At 43.0% G+C, this 13,971-nt stretch overlaps 1 protein-coding gene across 1 annotated transcript in view; it reads right to left on the bottom strand.

The window, feature by feature from the left end:
- The window catches only part of LOC121303634 (pappalysin-1-like), a 188,830-nt gene extending 175,507 nt beyond the window's left edge, over nucleotides 1–13,323 (bottom strand). The window contains exon 1 of the mRNA XM_041234437.1: nucleotides 12,219–13,323. Within this exon, the coding sequence (XP_041090371.1) occupies nucleotides 12,219–12,612 (394 nt within the window). The 5' untranslated portion in view covers nucleotides 12,613–13,323. The remainder of the gene's footprint in view (nucleotides 1–12,218) is intronic.
- Nucleotides 13,324–13,971: the final 648 nt, after the last annotated feature.

Raw genomic sequence — 13,971 nt, 5'->3', positions numbered from 1 at the left:
ACTTGTGCTACACAGACCCATTTATATCCCATGCACCAATACCTGTAAACCAACATTAACACACCACATGCAACACATAACACAAAATCCACACTGGGCGGGGAACACTGCCACATACCTCCCCCCTTGTGCGCAACACACATGGCCTCAACTGCCTTAAAATCCCAGAAGTCTTACTTAAAGTCCTGGGCCAAAAACAGGGACTTCAAGGGGTTCATAGGCGGCAATGTTGCCAGTAGTCACACTGCTGCCGGCAATGCTGGCAGCGTAACTGCTGACGCTTGCCGCGAGAAAGCTCACAGCTGGGTCCCACACTCTGGCAGCAGAAATGCTGCTAACAGTGAGGCTGTCAGCAGGCGTGCTGGCAGCGCCAAGGCTGGCTACTCCAACTTTGGCAAATCCCTGGAGGTCAGCAGCAAACTACCTCCAGGGCAGGCATACCCAGGCAGTGATGTGCAGGCATCCCCAACTGGTGACGTGCAGGCATCCCCGGGTGGTGATGGGAGCTGCAGATAGTCTCCCTCTGGCGGTGGAAGCAGAGGCATCGCCTGCTGCTCTCCCTCTGGTGCTGGAGGTGGTGGAGGCAGTGGCAGCTCTTGCTGCTCTCTCTCTGGTGGTGGAGGAAGTGGCAGCTCCTGCTGCTCTCCCTCTCATGGAGGTGGTGGAGGCAGAGGCAGCTCCTGCTGCTCTCTCTCTGGTGGTGGAGGAAGTGGCAGCTCCTGCTGCTCTCTCTCTGGTGCTGGAGGTGGTGGAGGCAGAGGCAGCTCCTGCTGCTCTCTCTCTGGTGCTGCAGGTGGTGGAGGTAGTGGCAGCTCCTGCTGCTCTCTCTCTGGTGCTGGAGATGGTGGAGGCAGTGGCAGCTCCTGATGCTCTCCCTCATGCAGTGGAGGTGGGAACAGCTCCCCCTTGGGCTTTGGACGCTCGTGCTCCCCTCGTCTGGGCACTGGACGCTCATGCTCCTCCCGTCTGGATGCTGGATGCTTGTGCTCCCCCCTTCCAGGTGCTGGAGACAGCAGGGCTTCGCCCTCTTGCACTGGAGACCCTGCTACCTGGGCTGCTGTTCTCTTTATGGCTGCCTCCAGGTAGCAGAGGACCAACTCCACACCTTTCTCCAGGGCGTTTGGGATGTGTTCCCTCTCATACGCCTCCCATCACTCCCTGTCCATCAGCCACAGGACCCGGACGACTATGGGCATAGACTGGGCCTCTAGCCCAGCATTGTCCTGGATCCAGTCCCGCAGCCTGATGGCATCTTCTGCTATTGCCCTTTTTTTTTACTCTTCCTGGCCTGAGTCTTGAAGGCGCTGTTGTCCCGGTTCTGACACCACGTGTGAACAGGCTGGCTGTAGGGGTGAAGACAGGCCAAAAAGGAGTACACAGACAGGCAGGCGTGGGAAGTGAAACTGACACACTGCAGAGCTCAGTGCGTTTATTAACACGCAGAAAATAAAAGGGTGAACAAAACAGAACATGGCATTTGAGGCCAAAATAAAATACAAACAAAACGAACAGACACTAACAAACAGGGCACAAACACTAAACACAAACAAGTATGGTGCTTATTTTTTTTACCTCCTCACTCCCGTTCCTTCGCCCTGAACCCAATTGAGTGAAATGTGCATCTATACTGTTGTGCTGGGATTCAATTACTGATTCATTATTCACTTGAATCCTGGCATGTGAACTCATTTTTGCAATCCCAGTGCTCACATACTATTAAATACTTTAAATGCACTTGAAGTGATTATGTAATCCCTGTGCCTAAATACAACTATATATTTTAAATCACTCATGCTACACAGACCCACTTATATCAATACCTATAAACCAACATTAACACACCACACGCAACACATAACACAAAATACACACATGGGCGGGTCACACTGCCACAGTCCCCAATTAAACTGCAGTAGTTTTGTCCTGGAGAATAATTCCTGAAAGTAAGAAATGACGATCAAGGTAGATGTTAGTGTAGATGTAGATGTTAGTGTTCCAAGGACTTTGCCCCATTATATAAAAATAATTACAACTCATCTTGGTAGTACTAAGTGTCCTTCTGAAGGGGAGAGAATGAATGCAAATAAACCTCCTGACTAGGAAGGGTGCTAAGTAATGTTTGTGGTACATGTTCACAGGGATAGGCCGACTTGATGGTAGGACGGAACCGGATATCAGTGTAGCTGCAGGACTGCTGAACGGCTCTGTTGTGATCAGCTGTGTTGTGTGCAGTGATTGGATAGAGCGTGACGACTCTGTTGTGATCAGCTGTGTTGTGTGCAGTGATTGGATAGAGCATGACAACTCTGTTGTGATCAGCTGTGTTGTGTGCAGTGATTGGATAGAGCGTGGTGCTGCACTGATCACAGGGAGGAGTTTAGCAGTACAAAGGGGACACAGCTACGTGAGTTCAGCCCCTTACACTGAAACATGACCCAGTACAGCCACCTGGACAGAAAGTGCAGGTGCTCCAAGGGAAAGTCCAGGTGACTGTGCTGGGGCAGTGCAGGTGCTCCAAGGGAAAGTCCAAGTGGCTGCGCTGTGGCAGTGCAGGTGTTGAAGGGAAAGTCCAGGTGACTGTGCTGGGGCAGTGCAGGTGCTTAAAGGGAAAGTCCAGATGACTGTGCTGGGGCAGTGCAGGTGCTCCAAGGGAAAGTCCAAGTGGCTGTGCTGTGGCAGTGCAGGTGCTTAAAGGGAAAGTCCAAGTGGCTGCGCTGTGGCAGTGCAGGTGCTTAAAGGGAAAGTCCAGGTGGCTGTGCTGTGGCAGTGCAGGTGTTGAAGGGAAAGTCCAGATGACTGTGCTGGGGCAGTGCAGGTGTTGAAGGGAAAGTCCAGGTGACTGTGCTGTGGCAGTGCAGGTGCTTAAAGGGAAAGTCCAGGTGACTGTGCTGGGGCAGTGCAGGTGCTTAAAGGGAAAGTCCAGGTGACTGTGCTGGGGCAGTGCAGGTGCTTAAAGGGAAAGTCCAGGTGGCTGTGCTGTGGCAGTGCAGGTGCTTAAAGGGAAAGTCCAGGTGGCTGTGCTGTGGCAGTGCAGGTGCTTAAAGGGAAAGTCCAGGTGGCTGTGCTGTGGCAGTGCAAGCACTCCGGGTGGTTGTGCTTGCTTGGTAGCTTCAGCTCCTCTGGTCTTCGTCTGACAAAACAAAACAAACAAAAAAAAAGCGCTCCGGCTGGGTCACGTTTCAGTGTAAGTGACTGAACTCATGCAGCTGCGTCCCTTTTGTACTGCTAAACTCCTCCCTGTGACCAGTGCGGCGCCACGCTATATCGAATCACAGCACACAACACAGCTGATCATAATAGAGCAGTCACACTCTATCCAATCACTGCACACAACACAGCTGATCACAATAGAGCAGTCACACTCTATCCAATCACTGCACACAACACAGCTGATCACAATAGAGCAGTCACACTCTATCCAATCACTGCACACAACACAGCTGATCACAATAGAGCAGCCACACTCTATCCAATCACTGCACACAACACAGCTTATCACAATAGAGCAGTCACACTCTATCCAATCACTGCACACAACACAGCTGATCACAATAGAGCAGTCACACTCTATCCAATCACAGCACACAACACAGCTGATCACAATAGAGCAGCCACACTCTATCCAATCACTGCACACAACACAGCTGATCACAATAGAGCAGTCACACTCTATCCAATCACAGCACACAACACAGCTGACAACAATAGAGCCGTTCAGCAGTCCTGTAGCTATGCTCTTTCCCCAAGATGGCTGATTTCCGGTTCCGTCCTACCATCGACCTATCCCTGTGAAGGCATACCATATTGAACCAAAATGCTATAAATCCTATTGACTGTGCGCCACCAATCCTGTTTCATTTACACATCACAGCCCACCACAAGTGGTAACATCCTGTACACTCTCCAATCATTTTTTTTTTTTTTTTTTTCAAATTGCTTCCCACCCACCTCATCTTCGAAGTGAGCGACTCAGTGAGTGCAATAGGGTACACTGTGTTAGAAATGGAGAGATGAATTCACTTCACGAGGTAACAGCTGCGGGACCAGCACTGGCATTCACATTTACTGGATCCAAGGACAGCCCGAGCCCCAGGGCATTATTTGTCAGGAGGTTTTGTCAAACAAAACTCTTGAGACTCCATTTATCTGCAAAGCATTCAGCATCTTTCAATGAAAACAATCCTTACTGTCCTGGCAGTGAAGATTCAAGCCCAGGGATCTCACTGCATTATGTACCTTATATAAATACTTTCTACATGTACTAAGTGGTCCGTGGGAAAAATCCAAACACCAAGGTGGTCCCTCCTTTGAAAAAGGTTGGGAAGCAATGCTCTAGTACTTCCATGCTTTAACTTATGACAACTGTCATACAAACATGGTACACATGTGAAAGAGTCTGGGAGAGAAACAAAAACACACACAAAATAAATCAACACCCACGCACGCACGCACGCATGCACGTGCGCGCACACACACACACACACTCACACACCACCACCATTTGCCATTTCATTATAAAACAAATAACAAACAACTTAAACCTATGCCACTACTAAGCTTCTAAATTAAATGGAGGAGTTGCATTTTGGATGCATTTTTTATTTGTGAAAAAGAAATGTGCTACAACTTTTCAGAATAGGGTATAGCAGTGTTGAGCAGTGCATTTCACCACAGAAAGCCTGAATATACTGCAGGTAAAAGCTGCAGCTCTGGACACGAGGCCCCCAATAGGACACTAAATAACAGACAGTGTTAAGACTGTATTAGTCTACTATCACTGGTAGAAAGGTTGAAAAGAAACACACGCTTCAATCTGCTAGGCAGAAGTAAGTGAGGGTGACATATTTAGGTTAAGTAATTTACAATTGTTTTCAAAAGTGTAGTCCACAGCACAGGCACCTGAACCAAAGGGGCTGTTTCTGAAGAAAGAAGCATTAAAGCAATAAAGCATTAGGAGTGTGCAACTGTAATCCATCCCCCACTGCAACTGTGAGAACAATTAGAAAAGGGAAAATCTCTATTTAGAAAACACAGTTTCAGAGGGGTCAGAAAGTACCGCTGCACACTCCTAGTGGTGAAACCACCACACTTGAAACTTCTAAATTCAGCTTTTAAAAGTGATTTCAGCCTGGTAAAGAATGACCTGGAGGAATAACAAGAACTGTGGGCAAAATGAGGTAATAAAGACGTAAGAAATGAAACAGTTTGGGCTTAAATAACTGTCTACATTCTCATGTAGAATACACCCCAGAAGTTACATTACAAACCTTTGCCTCTACCATCTGTATCACGTTTTGTACAGGTACCATGAGGATGTGTTAGTTTAGCATTTTAAACAGTAAAGTATCATGTCAGAAACAGTATAGTTGTTGCTGCAGGGTAGACACACACCAGTGTTAAACCACAGCGAGAGGAATGGGGTAAAGTCATTTTTGGAAAGCCCTACTTACGTGATGAGTATTTGGGCCTCGAATAAAGTGTGATTTGTCTTCTATTTCAGAAGGCTGCTTTACAATCACAGCATCCTAAAGGGTGAACAGAGATGGGAGCAGCTGCTGTGCTCAATCAACATCCTATCCTTGTATCCACACACACTGCCAGTTACTATAAAACAAATTGTGCCATAAAGTCTGCAAAATTACAATCTGTGATATCCTGCAATGCAACCGCTAAGTGGCAAATAACAAACAGAGATAAAACCCAGCCCCAGCTGATGCCAAGCGAGTGGAGGATTCCAGAGGGAAATCCGGAATGCTTTCTGTGATCCAAAGGGAACACCTTCTGAACCACCCACACTCTTATAGCAAGAGATGTTGTGATGTTTATGAGGCTGGGAAGCCTGCCGCCTGGCACCTGAGAGCAAGACTTGCACTGTGGATGTGAAGGGAGTCCTGAGTTCCACAGTGGCATCTGCGAGCATGACTTGCACTGCGGATTTGAAGGGTGTCCTGCGTTCCACACTGGCACCTGAACATGACTTGCACTGCGGATTTGAAGGGTGTCCTGCATTCCACACTAAAACATGCCATCTGTACACATATTTGTGTACATGACCTGTCTGTCACTGAGAACTAGTAAGTCAATTGAAATCCTTGTATTCTGTGATATATACAAATCCTTGTATTCTGTGGCATCTCCTTGCTGCAAGTCAACGGGCAGGATAGCACATCTGACTGACTTTGACAGAGGGCCGATCGCAGCCTCTTGCTTCCTGTCCAGGACTGAACACATTGATGGCATCCCACAAGGAATGGGCTATTCTGGAAAGCACAGCTTTCTTGTAGAAATCAGTAAGCAATGAGAATAATCAGTGATCAACATTTCCCAAATTTTGCAAACTCGCCTTTTCAAATCCGTGCCACGCTGGTAGGTGAAGGTAGCCCTGCACATTGACAGTGCTATGGCAGGTGACTTTGACTCAAGTCTATTGAAATGCTACTCTAAAGTGGTGTGAAACATTTATAGAATAAGACTAAGGATGATTAGCTTAAAAAAAAATGTACTGCTAGTACAGTTAAAGTAACACTGCAGGAACTTTCCTGCTCTGCTGCATTCTCCCCATAAAAGTATAGGCTCAGATTCTGAAGAAACCTGCAGCAACAAAACCAAATAGATTTTACAAGCTTCCACATTGCCACCATTTTCCCTTCTCCATGTATTGCTCATGCTGGAAACGATTTACACATTTCAAAAATGGTTCAGTTTTGAATAAACTGGAAAACAAAGTATGATGCGCACCACATTACAGTAAAAAATAATCATTTGCAAGTTGGAGGAGGTCTGCGGAAGATCGTGACCAGTGAAAGGAGCCAATCAATATGCACAGCAGCCCACAATCTGAATGCAGGTGAGCTGGATGTATCAACCTCAGCAGTGCACAGTGAGTTAAGTTAAGAAGGATGGATTGGAATTGCACTGTGCACAACACACACAAAGTTAACATTTATGGAATTACCACTATCGAGTCTTAGCAAAATCCACTGCTACAGAACATTCTGTACAAGCTTATCCCTCGACACCAGACTGCAGCACAGGCCTGAAGAAATGCTTGTTGAGTTTTGCAAGGTGAAAGCACACCTTCTATGACGATGACAGCTGTTAATGAATTTGTTTTGCTCTTTTTACTGTGGCAACGGAGCCACTGGCGACTGGTGGTGATGTGATGCAAATAAGCACACGATTCCTGCTACAAGCTCATCTATACACTGTTTTACTTGTCAGATTTACCTGACATTAATCGAAGAACAGCAATCTTGTGACTCACTCGTCTCGCTGTTGATGTTTTGCACATGTTATTTACTTTAGGACCTCACCTTACCCCACATAGTTTCCTTTGGGCAACAAGTTCCCTAATGCCTGTTACACATGACGTTGCTGCAGGAAATATGATCTCATAATAATAATAATAATAATAATAATAATAATAATAATAATAATAATAATAATAATAATAATAGTAACATTTTAATTTAGCGTTTACCCAACTAGTTTACAATTGCTGACCTGCCTTTCACCTTAGTATGTGGAGAGACCTGTACCTCCTTCAAATCAAATGCAGTGATTCAAATCCTATACACAAGAAAACATGTCCCGCCTTGTAATCTCCATTCTGTTCTCAGCAAATAGGTGTGCTTCAAATATTGTGACACTGATGAAAGGAGGCCCTCGGGTGCTTGGAATGATCAGAGAGTGGGTAAGTATGAATGGATCTGACGAGAATAGGAGTGCCTTGCAGCTCAGTCACTACTCTGCTACTCTCAAGCTCTTTACTGCAATCGGGAAGAATGGGCACCCAATATAAACGAAGGCTGGCGCTCCAGACACACATCCTCTGCTTCAACAAGCACACTGCAGGCTCAATCAAGCTTAAACATTCCATTCCCATGTGCTGAGCAAAGCAAAGGGCAGCTTCAGCACAAGTGTAATCAAACTATAAAGCACTGTATAGCTTGCTGTGCACTTAGAGTATTCAAACTATAAAGCACTCTATAGCTTGCTGTGCACTCAGAGTATTCAAACTATAAAGCACTGTATAGCTTGCTGTACACAGAGTATTCAAACTGGTAAGCACTGTATAGCTTGCTGTGCACTCAGAGTATTCAAACTATAAAGCACTGTATAGCTTGCTGTACACAGAGTATTCAAACTATAAAGCACTGTATAGCTTGCTGTGCACTCAGAGTATTCAAACTGTAAAGCACTGTATAGCTTACTGTGCACAGAGTATTCAAACTATAAAGCACTGTATAGCTTACTGTGCACAGAGTATTCAAACTATAAAGCACTCTATAGCTTGCTGTGCACAGAGTATTCAAACTATAAAGCACTCTATAGCTTGCTGTGCACTCAGAGTATTCAAACTATAAAGCACTGTATAGCTTGCTGTGCACTCAGAGTATTCAAACTATAAAGCACTGGTAAAACAGACACCGACAATGCCAACAGTGGCTGAGGTTTGTTAAGACAATTATACAGTCCTGGTTTACAATGTGTGGAGAATGAAATAGTGTGACTATAAACCCTTTCAGTGTTCTGTATGACCTACACAGGGCTTCAGTTACAACACAGGAGTCAGCATTCACACTACTCTTCAACATAGCGCCCTGCCCGGTCTGCCATCCCATAGTCTGAGGAGGTTTTTATTTCCCTTTTCCCTTAATTTCTTTGTTCAAGTTTATTTTACTTCCAAAGTAAATGAAGACTGGAAATTGAAATGCTGATTATATACAATATAAACAACTTCCTCATTAAGTTATTATTGAAATTAGTTAACGGTTAAGCTGTAAAGGGAGGGCATATCCGAAAGAGGGAAAGAGAATCTTCAGAAGCCATGTGAAGTAATAGCATATATAGCCTGGGACACATGGGGTTATAATTTGATGATGTCAATGGTGTCGTGCCCATAAGAAATAGATCCTTACACTGACACACACACACACACACACACACACACACACACACACACACACACACACACACATATTCAGGTTTGAGTTCCAGGCTCATCCTTTTCCATTTTGCTAAGACGCTGCGCTGATTGCTCCCTTTACCATTTTGCTAAGACGCTGCGCTGATTGCTCAAACTGATTTGGCCAAGGTTAAGTAAACAGGCAACAGTCATCCCACCTCTGTAGTGTTGGTAGAGCAGGGTGTCTCTATCTGCAATACATATACTGTTGTCAAACCCGATTGAAAAGGCTTATTTAATAAATGAGGTCCTGTTATCCATTCAAAGGCTCGGGTGAAGTGTTTTAACATTGCGCGTCATTGAGAGGTTGACCTGAGAAGACACTGTGACTGCTTCGTGTATTCATGGAATTCGAAACATTTCTCTAGTCGCAATAACAAAACCAGCACGCAAACAACAACACAAAAGAGGCTAAAATGAGCCACGCCCCGACGAAAAACCAAGTACTGTACCTGCCCACTGTAAGTCATATGCACATAGAACAAAATGCGTATTTACACATAAATACTACTGTATTGCCACAGGTCTGAAAATAATAAATAACAAGGGCTGTGAATATGTGAAGTTATATCATAAGCTAAAATGCTAGACACGATCGTTTAGAAAGTAAATTGTAGGCTAATAACAATATTGTTGTACAGTGTATTTTTGAAAAGAAAAGCACAACTAGAAACAGAAACAAACAGACCACAAATTATTATAGCATTAGGGACGCCCTCCATTTCTTTTTACTAAATTAAAATTCTACAGTATACACTAACTATTGATAACAAATATATACACGTATCAATGAATAAACAGGAGTGCACAAATAGACAAAATAATACTTGTTAGAAGTAATATTACAAAAATATGTCTTATTTATTAAAGAAAACGTGGTATGTGGAAAACTACACAATTTGTTCCCTTTATACAAAGCTGGAAATTGCATGACGATCCCTAACGCGCAGCCTCAGTGTGTTGTGTGTGCCTGTTAAGTGAGGATTACGCTCTCTGTTGGCAGCCGGGGGGATGAAAAGGAAAACCAAACAACTTTCACTCTTTAAAGACCAAAAAGACACGCCCCTTCTATTCTACGTACCGCCCACATACCATTCATGTAACCACTGCTATTAAAGTCAACCTGTCGGTTTACGCGCCATCACTCAGATCCGGTAACATGTACATTAGTATCAGCTCGAATCAGAAACGACACATTCTGAAATCAAGTCATGATTGGAAACAAACGTCGACGAATGCGAATGACCACAAATCACAGTTTTTTCTAAATTGACTGTGATTTAAAACACTCATGTTGCAAAAGGTAACGGATCTGAAACTATGTAGTGTAGGCCATGCAACAAAGTCTGCTACTGTATCTGGAAACAGTGTCGCCTGTAGCAGTACTCTCCTCTCGACTGGTAAATTGTGTAAACTATAACCCTTCTTCTCCCCTCCAATATTGAAAGTAATTGTTTAATGTACATACAATTAATCGTCATAAATTTATTGCAGGCATTTTATGCGACATATAATTTCCAATAAAATGGTATTACACGTCGAATTTAAACACATGCTCAAACTAGCCTGCAAATGACAAAATCGTTAAGTTCCAAGTATTAAATTATCGCATATCTACCCCCTAAAACACATCCAAATCAAGCGTCACTCCCCTAGTCCATGTCATATAATTCCATATATTGCATCCCGTCGATGGGTAATCCCTATGAAAACAACCCAGATTTCGTCATTGCCCTTTTAAATACTACGCTGCGCTATGGAGCGGTTTACAAGCGGAATCTGGTAGTTAATGCTTTTATTTGGGGGGCGGTACAGCTGCTTTAAGATTCAGTAATGCACCGAGCAAAACATCAAAGAGCAAAAGAGCAAGACGCCGAAATCGGGATTCTGCGCAAGCACACTGAAGCGCATCTGAAACTCTGTTCTCCCTCACAGCAAATCAGCAAGCGCTAGCATGACGTAGCTACATTTCCACGAGAATCCAGTCAGAACCACAAACCAAACCCACTACTGTGATAACACAAAACAACAACAACAACTCGCACCTCACCTCCAAAGCTCTGCCAAAGCTGCCGGGAAAGAGCGGAGGAATGGGACTGACCTGCTGTTGCCTTCACCGTGATCAGTCTCCAATAATACATATTCACATAACAAATTCAGTGAAGTTCACCTTCTTCTTCTCAATCCACCATACAGAGATATTTCTGCAACGCTCTTTTTTTTTTTTTTTTTTTGTATCTTCTGAGGTATCAGTAAGTCATTCAGCTATATATATATATAATATATATAATATAGATATATATATATATCTATATATATTATATATATATGATATAAATCACTAGGTTTTCGACTAAATTAATTAAGAAGTGTAAAAACACAGTCGATGTAGTCACTTTTTCTTTTTGAAACGTTGCAAAAACGTTTTGCTGCACCAGTTTTTTTTTGTTTGTTTTTTTCACATTTTATGCATTTGTTGTATGTATTTTATATATCTGACAGTAAGTGCGGGTTTAGTGTGTTGCTTGTGAATAATACGAAGTACTGCAGGAAGGTTAAAAAGGTAAGCGTGCATGAAAAACCTTCCTGTTTACAAAATGTTTCTGAATGTCCTCGGAAAATCCAGAGCAACACACTTGTAAATAAATAAATAAATAAAATTCGTCATGTTTTAATAAAATGTGTGCATCCTGCAGTTTACCAGTTCGTTGGTTGAGATACAGCTACTTACTTTTAGAATGGATATAAGGCGGCAAATATGTGACTTGTATCTTAATGCAATCAATAAAACAAATAATAGGAAATGCGCTGACAAATATGAATACACATCACCTAGTACTCTACCTAACGGAGTATTTTACTTCTTTCAAAAATTCCACTTATAATAATAATAATAATAATAATAATAATAATAATAATAATACATTTCACATTATAAAATATTATGTTGTGCAGCACGGCATGTTTTCAATTTCGACATGTACTGCAACTTGAAATTGCATACGAATAATAATAATAATAATAATAATAATAATAATAATAATAATAATAATAATAATAATAATAATTGTAAGCGATCTCTCGAATAATATGAAACAATAAGTCTATTAAACGATATGAGTGTAGTAATGAACGTAGCCTACTATGTTAATGTCACTTTTAAAATTGGGAACACTTTGGGAGGTTTAGGTAAATCGCATCAATTCATTGGTAAACAGAGAAAATGTTACTTTCAACTGACAACACATACCTGCAATTACTGCCGGAGATCTCTGCCCTCCTTCGGGTTTAATCCACATTTCGAGTGTGAAATTTCCTCTTGGTATCTCTGTACTCGGCTTTAACCGCAGCTGGTCCCCTTTCCCGGTAAAATAAACAGCCTTGCCCCGGCTGGGAGAGCTCTCTTTTGGCGGGGAGGAGCGATGGTGCTGGCGGAGCAATCGCCGATCCATTCCGGGCAATGATCGTTTGCCCCGGGGCAACCTGGTGGCACAAGCCCCTTGGAAGGAGTTGCTAGCGTCCCTTACGCGCACCAAATCCCTTTTAGACCTCCCCATTCTCCGAGGTGCCCCACACTCGGATCCCACAGCCAGGTTTAAAACCAAGAACCAAAAGAACAAGGGGACTAAAGTCCAAAGTTTCATTTTCAAAAAAGGAAAAACAAATCTCAATATGTGTTATCTCCACTAAACGCTTCTGAGGGTCTTCCCCCGTTGTTGCCTGTGGTTTTATAGCAGCTTGTGAAGACGCAGATCCTTTGCAAACCAAGAAGGCGATGCTGTTATTTTTCCTTTATAATGTCAGCCAAGACCCCCTCTTCTTGCCCCTCTTTAAGCGAAAAGTAAGCAAGACACGCTTGAACACAGATTGAGGGAAAGGGAATATGCTAATCTCTCCCAGTGCTCCACCTTCCCAATTGAATAGACCCCATCAAACTGGAGAATGACTCAGAATGCAATCAATCAGTTTGTTGAAAGCTCACAATAATGCACTTTTGAGATTTGTTTTTCTTCTAAAACCTCTATAGATAACCAAACTTACATTAGGAAAACATGTCAACATTAGTCACAGATCGGTCTCCACTTCGTAAAAAAAAGAAATTCTCGGGACACCAGGATGCCTTTTCTAAAGTTCATTCTGAGATTAAAAGTTTCAATTCACAAAATCATCTTGCAGTAATGCAAGAGTGAGTCGCAGCCCTAAGCATCAGGAATCTTCATTGATCTGCTGCAAACAGAAAACACTTGCAGAGCTGTGCTGGTGCGAATCCGCTTTGGTTGCGGGCTGCTTGGAATGGCTTTCTAGACAGTAGCTTTGAAATTTGAAGTTTAGACGATTTGTGTTTTCTTGGCAAAGTGGGAAGTCACAGGTAACCCTGTCGGCTGTTTTCTTTCTCTGAGTGTTTCTGACTTGGGACTGTGCTTTTGCTATTTTTCAAGAACCGTACACTGATCCCCCTAGTGGTCACAATTGGAACAGTCTCATAAAAACCTTCCCGTCTAAGATCTCATTGAAGTACAACTAGATCTAAAGTGACAAAAAAATGCTGCACAGTTCGGAAATGATAGAATACTGTTCATGTTTGGATTAAGGTTAGTTTAAGGTATTTTTTCTCCCTTTATTGTTGGGTTTGGCTGCTGATTTAACCATGAAACATTTCTGAAGGTTCCTGGAAAGAGCGACACACATGCTATACCTCTCCCTCTGCTACGGGTATTGTGGAGAACCCTGTGTTCTTGGGGTTGGACAAGGGAAAAAAGCAACTCTGCTCCATTCAGTAAAGCTGTTGTATTTGGAGACCTTAGGAACGGCACTCTGTCCAGCACAGAAAGAATAGGGGACATTAACATGGAAGATGGGGCAGCTGAAGAAAATCTATAGACATATATATATATATATATATATATATATATATATATATATATATATATATATATATATATATATATATATATATATATATAAAGAAGGTTCAAAAGATCAGTAACATTTTTTTTAAATCA

Source organism: Polyodon spathula, chromosome 34, assembly GCF_017654505.1.
Source record: "Polyodon spathula isolate WHYD16114869_AA chromosome 34, ASM1765450v1, whole genome shotgun sequence".
NCBI classification, from domain to species: Eukaryota; Metazoa; Chordata; class Actinopteri; order Acipenseriformes; family Polyodontidae; genus Polyodon; species Polyodon spathula.
The sequence above is the reverse complement of the archived record's forward strand: the minus strand, read 5'-3'. Positions and strand labels throughout refer to the sequence as shown.